The following is a 10,746-nucleotide window of genomic DNA, read 5'->3' as shown; positions in this document are numbered from 1 at the left end:
GGTTATCTGGCCCCAGATGCCATGTTTGAGAAGTTCAGCTCTACCGGTGTATATCTTTTTTTCCTTATCATTACCAGCACCTGAATTGATGGTGTGGGGTTTTCTTTCCTACTGAATTGGAGCTCCTTGGGAACTGGAGTTCAGCGCTGTTCTCTGTTCCACCCACAGCACCTAGAGGAATGTCAGGCACACCTGACTCTCAAATCTTGCCCCATTTGCCCTTGTCCTGAGAGTCCACAGCAAGTTGAAGATGGCTGGCCTTGACTAAATGATGAGAATAAGAAAACAAGTCAATTTCCAAAATGAAAACAAAAATGTGTTTTATTAATGAGTGTAGGTACAAATCAAGCTCATGATGAGGAGTCCCTCATACCTGCATGTACTCACAAAATTATCTTCACAGCCATCAATGAAAGATTGGTTCCTCTACTTTTAAAGATGTGCAGAATTTCCTAAGTTCAAATATATAGCTTTAATTATACCAGTGTCCTAAAGCCGCAAGATCGATTGTAGAAAATGGAATCTCGATGGTCTCAAAAGATCAAAAACAAAAGTAAATTCATTATATAAAATTGGTACTTTTACAGAAAAGAATTTAATATTAACTAAGTACCTCCCCTTCCTTCCCTCTAACCCATGCTCCCTCTCAGTTATTGACAAATTTTTGTACAGTTTAAAATGATAGCCAAATTACCCAATATCAACTTTTCAAAAACAGAAACATTATTCAGAAAAATAATAAAAGGTACCATATAGCAAGACACTTATGAATGCAACACCGTTGAAATTATTCACTGAGCACTGATGCTAGATCTATCACTGCCAACTCCACACACACACAAAAGAAACCTTTGCATTTCTGTAGTGTTTTTCACTTTTATTTTTCTCACAAAGAATATGTCATTGGAATTACCACTATACACCAATGTATGTTTGGAAATAATTCTAAGAGGTGTAAAAAAAATTTAGCACAACATTGTAAATCATCTCTACTTCATTAAAAAATATATTAAAAACTTAGGCATAAAGAATGATTTATCCTAATGTCATCCAATGTTACTGGTAAGAGTTAGGATTAGAACTCAGGTCCTATCTCTAATTCTGTGTACCATCTGCTTTCTCCCAGGTTCCCCATCTTGTTTCACAGAATGCTACTGGGTATGCCAGTAGTCATGGTGCTCAGGGATTTTAAACAAATTTTGGAAATGCTGGATTGAATAAAGTCGATCAAATTCCCACAACCTGTAATGTGTCATCACAAAAACTCCAGGAAGGATATGGAGAATAGAGCACGCATCAAAAAATTCAAAGCCCCACAAGCCACAAAGCAGGTAACAAACGTGAGCCTGCAGGCAAGGCAAGGACTGGGGCGGGGCTGAGGGATGTGGCGCCATCTAGTGGGGCCCTGGCTGCATAGGGATGCAGCCCGATGTTGTTAGGTCTTTCCAGAGAAGTTATCCATCTTGACATTAATTTGAAATCACTATGGTTATGCATGTTGTCTTGAATTAAAAAAAAAATATCCCTGTAGTTGGAACATAATTTTTTAAACTAGATCAGTCTGGTCCCACTTGTGAAAACTAGTATACAATGTTTAGCAATCTTCTTTGCCCCATAACCTTTATTCAGAGGTCCTGTTAATTTCCCAGAACTCCGCAGAAGTGTCAAAAACATTGCCTTCAAAAACGAGCATCCAGCCCTCATGGACCACTTTGGTGTGAGTAGCTCTGAACACCTCCCAAATAACTCAAGCATGAGTTGTTTCAGGGTTTGCTTAAATTGAAATTAATTTCCAGTCTTGTTAACTGTTCATGTAGAAATGCTCCTAGTGACTAAAAATATCCTTACTGTTAGCCTTTCTCTAACTCTTCTGGAAAAACCAAAAATTTAATTGAGCTGTGAAAAAGATATAACACAGGAATTGATTCAATATGAAAAAGACACTTTATCCTTCCAAAACAATTTTAAAAATCAAAGTGGTTTGAGGACAATTTAGCATTTCGGTTGAAACTGGTAATACTCTCAAACAACACTATTATATTTGCAAACTAGCTTTTCTAAGTCAGAAAGCCTCTTTTACTACTCCCTCCCCCTCTTTTTTCCTTTTATTTCCACCCTGCCTCATTCTAAAAATTACATCAGAGAGTCTGCCAGTTGTCTACATAAGTGCCTAGAACTGTGGCACCAATGTAGCAGAAACAGCATAAATCATGTGGCAATTGATTTTCTTCCCCTGGTGTCTCCATTGTCTACTCACTACGCTAGCTTCTTCTAACTGCTAAAATACCCATCCTGGTCCCAGGGAAAGCACTTCTATTTCCAGAGCCCTGAGAAACCAGATCTACCTATAATGGCAAAATCACACTCACATTTTCCCATTGTGTAAATAAAAACCTGTACACTCCCATGATTTGAAACCCTTGGGGGCCCTAAGGAATATAACATTTGAAGTTACTTGATTAAAAAAAAAAAGACAATCATGAAATGCTTCCAAGTTAAGTCCTTTAAGTCCCAAATTGGATTTGCTGATTTTAAGTGGTATTCAGCTCTTCTTGACAGCTTTGGTAACTGAGGTAGTAGTGTTTATTCTGTCTCCTCAAGGAGAATTCTTGATAGAAAACAGGATTCACAGGGTCTAAAGAGAATGTACAATTCTAAGGAATAAATTTCATGTTTTGGAGAGAGCTCTGCAATGACCAGAAAGATTGAGCCAGTTTTAGTATAAAAAATTAGGACAATGTTACAGAGGTTGACGGTACACAGATGAGCTAGACTTACTCTACCCAATATCACCGACTGGTTGGAATGCCATTGGAAACTGACGGAAAAATTGTCCTGCTTCATGAAAGGACTCTGGCACAGTGATATCTGGTCACTGTCTTCCACAGTCAAGGGCATAACGCCTTAGAAGGCCACTGGATCCATGACTTAATGAAGGTCATCAATAATGTAGATATTGTCTTCTGCTCGGACAGGCTTCAGAGCTGCATTTTTCAAAGCTCCAATGTGAGAGTCCCTCAACGGAATCACACTACAGAAAGAATAACATGAGTAAGAGAAAAGCAGACCACTTCTCAAGTATGAGCAGTGCATTTGTTTATGTTCAAGCAAGAATGGGTATTTGCATTTCCCAGAACCCCATTCACACAGCCTATGAAATAAATAGAAGCTTTCAGAGTTGTGAATATGAAATTTCAGGAAAGTCTGTTTAATAAGCAGGTAGAAAACCTCAGCAGTAGTTTCAAAAACCTCAGACTGGTCTCCTTCTAGAGTCTCATGTAACAGAATACAAAAATTGAAAATCTAGGGACTTCCCTGATGGTCCAGTGGTAAAGAATCTGCCTTCCAATGCAGGGGATGCAGGTTTGATCCCTGGTCGGGGAACTAGGATTGCACATGCCATGGGGCAACTAAGCCCGTGTGCCAGAACTACTGAGCTTGCAGACCTCAGTGAGAGAGCCCTCATGCTGCAAACTACAAAGCCCACACACTCTGGAGCCCACGTGCCACAACTAGAGAGAGAAAACCCGTACACCACAACTAGAAAGAAGCCCATGCACTGCAACAAAAGATCCCACATGCCTCAAAGAAGATCCCATGTGCCACAACTAAGACCCGATGCAGCCAAATAAATAAATAAATATTTTTAAAAAAAACAAAGAAAGAAAATCTAAGAAGACAAACATCAGACATCAAATTGAAGTACTAAACCAGTATACATATTCTCAAAGATGGCTAGGAAATGGTTTGGCTAGTGTTTTTCCAACTGTGGACTGTGACCCTTTAGAGAGGGTTATTAAATCTATTTAGTGCTCTATATCCTGTTTTTAAGATAAATATATATAAGTATACAAAATATCAGAGCATACTGGTATAGTAAAATAGTATTGTTTCATCAAAGTGTATACTAGATCATGGAGTCAAAAATCTTACCATGCCTTAATGGTCAAAATTAGAAAGCCATGGGTTAAATGACTTTTATAACACATATGCTCACACATCAATATGAATAGGTCATTTGTGGAGTTTTGATATTGCTACTCTTTTATAATTTGTAGTGTATACAGTTACTACTTTTTATTAGTTAAGCCTGCCCAGAAATGATATGAAATGTACTACATCTTCATTCAGCTCTGATCTTTAAACGGATTAGTCACACATGTGTGGAAACCGTTTAGGTGTCAGCAGCTCAAAATGAATCAATGTGATATAGGTGCACCAAAAATAACTTCATGGGGAAATGCTCAGTTTTGGTTTTGTTTTGCTTTGCTTTGCTGTATTATACAGTATTTCCTACAATGAATATTTTCTTTTCTAATTAGATGACAAAAAGTGAAACTTTAAAAAAACATTAACAGCAAAAGGACAAAAATAAACTAAAAGGATGCTATCTTTCATGCTTTTCTGCCTGTAGGGAGTATTTTTTTTCTTCCATTCCTGGAAGCAGATAGTCAAAAATTTCTATAAGTATAGGTTTTGGACTCTAAGAGACATAAGACTGAGTCTTTTACCTGCTGTGGGGTGTGACCTTGGATGTTGCTTAACATCTCTAAACCTGTTTTCCAATCTGTAGACTAAGAATAATAATAGTGCCTATGAAGGGTTTACAGGTTCACTGCTGTGAAGGGCATGACTGCAATAATAAAAGCCAATGTTTATGGAACACTTGCAATATGTTTGGCATAGTTCAAGGCATGTTCTGTGGATTGGCTCATATGATTAACTCAGACATAGGAAAGACTATGTAATAACATCCAATGAAAGAGAACTAGGAATAACATCTGGCAGCTTAAGAGGGATGGATTTGGAATCGAAGAAAGACCTGTTTAAAGCCCAAGCTGGACAATCACAGAAAGACAGACAAAATGAAAAGGCAGAGGACCATGTCCCAGATGAAGGAACAAAATAAAACCCCAGAAAAACAACTAAATGAAGTGGAGATAGGCAACCTTCCAGAAAAAGAATTCAGAATAATGATAGTGAAGGTGATCCATGACCTCAGAAAAAGAATGGAGGCAAAGGTCAAGAAGATGCAACAAATGTTTACCAAAGGCCTAGAAGAATTAAAGAACAAACAAACAGAGATGAATAATACAATAATTGTAATGAAAAATACACTAGAAGGAATCAATAGCAGAATAACTGATGCAGAAGAACGGATAAGTGACCTGGAAGACAGAATGGTGGAAATCACTGCTGTGGAACAGAATAAAGAAAAAAGAATGAAAATAAATGAAGACAGTCTAAGAGATTCTCTGGGACAATATTAAATGCAACAGCATTTGGATTATAGGGGTCCCAGAAGGAGAAGAGAGAGAGAAAGGACCAGAGAAAATATTTCAAGAGATTATAGTTGAAAATATCCCTAACATGGGAAAGGAAATAGCCACCCAAGTCCAGGAAGTGCAGCGAGTCCCATACAGGATAAACACAAGGAGAAACACACCAAGATACATAGTAATGAAATTGGCAAAAAGTAAAGACAAAGAAAAATTATTGAAAGCCACAAGGGAAAAACGACAAATAACATACAAGGGAACTCCCATAAGGTTAACAGCTGATTTCTCAACAGAAACTCTACAAGCCAGAAGGGAGTGGCATGATATACTTAAAGCGATGAAAGGGAAAAACCTACAACCAAGATTACTTTACCCAGCAAGGATCTCATTCAGATTTGATGGAGAAATCAAAACCTTTACAGACAAGCAAAAGCTAAGAGAATTCAGCAACACCAAACCAGCTCTACAACAAATGCTAAAGGTACTTCTCTAATTGGGGAACACAAGAGAATGAAAGGACCTACAAAAACAAACTCAAAACAATTAAAAAAATGGTCATAAGAACATACATATTGATAATCATCTTAAATGTGAATGGATTAAATGCTCCAACCAAAAGACACAGGTTCACTGAATGGATACAAAAACAAGACCCATATATATGCCGTCTACAAGAGATCTACTTCAGACCTAGGGACACATACAGACTGAAAGTGAGGGGATGGAAAAAGATATTCCATGCAAATGGAAATCAGAAGAAAGCTGAAAAAAAAAAAAAAAAAGAAAGCTGGAGTAGCAATACTCATATCAGATAAAATAGACTTTAAAATAAAGAATGTTACAAGAGACAAGGAAGGACACTACCTAATGATCAAGGGATCAATCCAAGAAGAAGATACAGCAATTATAAATATCTATGTACCCAACATAGGAGCACCTCAATATGTAAGGCAAATGCTGACAGCTATAAAAGAGGAAATTGACAGTAACACAATAATAGTGGGGGACTTTAACACCTCACTTACACCAATGGACAGAACATCCAGACAGAAAATTAATAAGGAAACACAAGCTTTAAATGACACAATAGACCAGATAGATTTAATTGATGTTTATAGGACATTCCATCCAAAAACACCATATTACACTTTCTCCTCAAGTGCACATGGAACATTCTCCAGGATAGATCACATCTTAGGTCACAAATCAAGCCTGGGTAAATTTAAAGAAATTGAAATTGTATCAAGCATCTTTTCCAACCACAACACTATGATATTAGAAATAAATTACAGGAAAAAAATGTAAAAAACACAAACACATGGAAGCCAAACAATATGCTACTAAATAACCAAGAGATCACTGAAGAAATCAAAGCAGAAATCAAAAAATACCTAGAGACAAATGACAACAAAAACACGATGATCCAAAATCTATGGGATGCAGCAAAAGCAGTTCTAAGAGGGAAGTTTATAGCAATACAACCCTACCTCAAGAAAAATCTCAAATAAACAATTTAAACTTACACCTAAAGGAACTTGAAAAAGAAGAACAAACAAAACCCAAAGTTAGTAGAAGGAAAGAAATCATAAACATTAGAGCAGAAAAAAATGAAATAGAAACAAAGGAAAAAATAGCAAAGATCAATAAAACTAAAAGCTGGTTCTCTGAGAAGATAAATAAACCTTTAGGCAAACTCATCAAGAAAAAGACTGAAAGGACTGAAATCAATAAAATTAGAAAAGAAAAAGGAGAAGTTACAACAGACACCGCAGAAATACAAATTAGCATAAGAAACTACTACAACAAACTCTATGCCAATAAAATGGATAACCTGGAAGAAATGGACAAATCCTTAGAAAGGTATAACCTTCCAAGACTTAACCTGGAAGAAATAGAAAATATGAACAGACCAATCACAAGTAATGAAATTGAAACTGTGATTAAAAACCTTCCAACAAATAGAAGTCCAGGACCACATGGCTTCACAGGTGAATTCCATCAAACATTTAGAGAAGAGCTAACATCCACCCTTCTCAAACTCCTCCAAAAAATTGCAGAGGAAGGAACACTCACAAACTCATTCTACGAGGCCACCATCACCCTGATACCAAAACCAGACAAAGACACTACAAAAAAAGAAAATTACAGACCAATATCATTGATGAATATAGATGCAAAAAATCCTCAATAAAATACTAGCAAACAGAATGCAACAACACATTAAAAGGATCATACACCATGACCACATGGGATTTATCCCAGGAATGCAAGGATTCTTCAATATATGCAAATCAATCAATGTGATACACCACATTAACAAATTGCAGAATAAGAACCATGTGATCATCTCAATAGACGCAGAAAGAGCTTCTGACAAAATTCCACACCTGTGTATGATAAAAACCCTCTAGAAAGTGGGCATAGAGAGAAGGTACCTCAACATAATAAAGGCCATATACCACAAACCCACAGCAACATCATTCTCAATGGTGAAAAACTGAAAGCATTTCCTCTAAGATCAGGAATAAGACAAGGATGTCCAGTCTTGCCACTATTATTCAACATAGTTTTGGAAGTCTTAGCCACAGCAATCAGAGAAGAAAAAGAAATAAGAGGAATACGAATTGGAAAAGAAGAAGTAAAACTGTCAGTGCTGGCAGATGACATGATACTATACATAGAAAATCCTAAAGATGCAAAGTAATCCTTATCAAATTACCAATGGCAATTTTTAAAGAACAAGAAAACTACTAGAGCTAACCAATGAATTTGGTAAAGTTGCAGGATACAAAATTAATGCAAAGAAATCTCTTGCATTCCTATACACTAACCACGAAAGATCAGAAAGAGAAATTAAGGAAACAATCCCATTCACCATTGCAACAAAAAGAATAAAATACCTAGGAATAAACCTGCGTAAGAAGGTAAAAGACCTGTACTCAGAAAACTGTAAGACATTGATGAAAGAAATCAAAGATGACACAAACAGATGGAGAGATATACCATGTTCTTGGATTGGAAGAATCAATATTGTGAAAATGACTATACTACCCAAAGCAATCTACAGATTCAATGTAATACTTATCAAATTACCAATGTCATTTTTTACAGAACTAGAACAAAAAATCTTGAAATTTGTATGGAGACACAAAAGACTCCAAATAGCCAAAGCAATCTTGAGAAAAAAAAAAAAACCAAAAACAGATCTGGAATCAGACTCCCTGACTTCAGACTATACTACAAAGCTGTAGTAATCAAGACAATATGGTCCTGGCACAAAAACAGAAATTTAGATCAATGGAACAGGATAGAAAGCCCAGAGATAATAAACTCATGCACCTATGGTCAACTAATCTATGACAAAGGAGACAAGGATATACAATGGAGAAAAGACTGTCTCTTCAATAAGTGGTGCTTGGAAAACTGGACAGCTACATGTAAAAAAATGAAATTAGAACACTCCCTAACACCATACACAAAAATAAACTCAAAATGGATTAGAGACCTAAATGTAAGACCGGACACTATAAAACTCTTAGAGGGAAACATAGGAAGAACATTCTTTGACATAAATCACAGCAAGATCTTTTCTCACCCACCTTCTAGAGTAATGGAAATAAAAACAAAAATAAACAAATGGTACCTAATGAAACTTAAAAGCTTTTGCACAGCAAAAGAAAGTATAAACATGATGAAAAGACAACCCTCAGAATGAGATAAATATTTGCAGACGAATCAACGGACAAAGAATTAATCTCCAAAATATATAAACGGCTCATGTACCTCAATATCTAAAAAACAAACAACCCAATCCAAAAGTGGGCAGAAGACCTAGGTAGACATTTCTCCAAAGAAGACATACAGATGGCCAAGAAGCACTTGAAAAGCTGCTCAACATCACTAATTATTAGAGAAATGCAAATCAAAACTACAATGAGGTATCACCTCACACCAGTTAGAACGGCCATCATCAGAAAATCTATATTACCATATGACCCAGCAATCCCACTACTGGGCACATGCCCAGAGAAAACCATCATTCAAAAAGACACGTGCACCCCAATATTCATTGCAGTGCTATTTACAATAGTCAGGTCATGGAAGCAACCTAAATGTCCATCGACAGATGAATGGATAAAGAAGATGTGGTACATATAGAGAATGGAATATTACTCAGCCATAAAAAGGAACGAAACTGGGTCATTTGTAGAGACATGGATGGACCTAGAGACTGTCATACAGAGTGAAGTAAGTCAGAAAGAGAAAAACAAATATCGTATATTAATGCATATATGTGGAATCTAGAAAAATGGTATAGATGAACCAGTTTGCAAGGCAGAAATACAGACACAGATGTAGAGAACAAACATATGAACACGAAGGGGGGAAAGTGGGGGCGGGGAGGGATGAATTGGGAGATTGGGATTAACATATATTCACCAATATGTATAAAATAGATAACTGATAAGAACCTGCTGTATAGCACAGGGAACTCCACTTCGCTGTACAGTAGAAACGAACACAACATTGTAAAACAACTATATCTCAAAAAAAAAAAGTCCAAGCTGGACCAAATGAAGCAGGCTATTTGGATTTGGAAGTAGGCAGATGTTTCCTACCATTACAGACAGGTGTTTGGGGAAATGACTACATGAATGCATATAAAGAGGATTTCACTTTCCCTGGGCAATGGGGTAGATTTGCAAAAAATTCAAGTGCTATGAGGCCCAACAACTAATGTAAAGGAACAGAGCAGGCTGGGCATGTAACAATGGGGATGGTGGGAAGGGTGGGGAGCTGGAAGCACGTGCCTTAGCCTGTGCCTTTGTATGTCTTCAGCCTGGAGTCATCTTCCTCCAGATCTTTGCAGAACTGCCTTCTGCTCCGTTGGGGCTCACTCACATAGCCTATTGCCTTGCTCTGTATTCCCCATGGCATTTCTGTGCAAATTCTAAAAATACCCTGCTTATTCATTTATACATTTCTGTCTGTTTTGTCCATCTCTTTGGAATTTAGTAGGCATTCAATAAACACTCAATAAACAAAGTTCTGAATGAAATCAAATAACAAACCAAACAACCCATTCAAATGTCCCATCAAACAAAATCTGCAATTTAGTTCTCTTGCTCTAGCGGTCAGGTTTGAGGTACTGTTTCTGGAGCAGTTCTGGCGCAATTCCAGGGAAATACAGAGATGCTAAAAATATCACTGGAAGGTTGGACGGCAATGGAGGTGTTCTATATACTAGATTTTTCAGGATCCAGAGTATAAAATGGAGAGTTCAGAAGGAAAAGAGAGGGAGAGAGAAATTATCCTTATTTTTACTAGAGTAAGAATATCAAAAAGCATTGACATAAACTTTCAACCTTACCGTAGTAGCTCCACCTTGCTACTCAGGCAAAAATATCCTAAATTGGGGAAGAAGTGAGAGAAAATTAAACATGTAAGACACAGAGTTCATGAGATT

General features: G+C 36.9%; 1 protein-coding gene across 1 annotated transcript in view; it reads right to left on the bottom strand.

The window, feature by feature from the left end:
• Window positions 1–301: 301 nt before the first annotated feature.
• The window catches only part of HAVCR1 (hepatitis A virus cellular receptor 1), a 30,433-nt gene continuing 19,988 nt past the window's right edge, over window positions 302–10,746 (bottom strand). Inside the window, exons 9-10 of the mRNA XM_027081444.1 lie at window positions 10,651–10,687; window positions 302–3,031 (exon numbers count right to left, since the gene is read on the bottom strand). Coding sequence (XP_026937245.1) covers window positions 2,929–3,031; window positions 10,651–10,687 — 140 coding nt within the window. The 3' untranslated portion in view covers window positions 302–2,928. The remainder of the gene's footprint in view (window positions 3,032–10,650; window positions 10,688–10,746) is intronic.

Source organism: Aethalodelphis obliquidens, unplaced genomic scaffold (assembly GCF_003676395.1).
Source record: "Aethalodelphis obliquidens isolate GAN/ISIS:26980383/991018 unplaced genomic scaffold, ASM367639v1 scaffold45, whole genome shotgun sequence".
NCBI lineage: Eukaryota > Metazoa > Chordata > Mammalia > Artiodactyla > Delphinidae > Aethalodelphis > Aethalodelphis obliquidens.
This window is presented reverse-complemented; position numbering and strand designations above follow the sequence as displayed.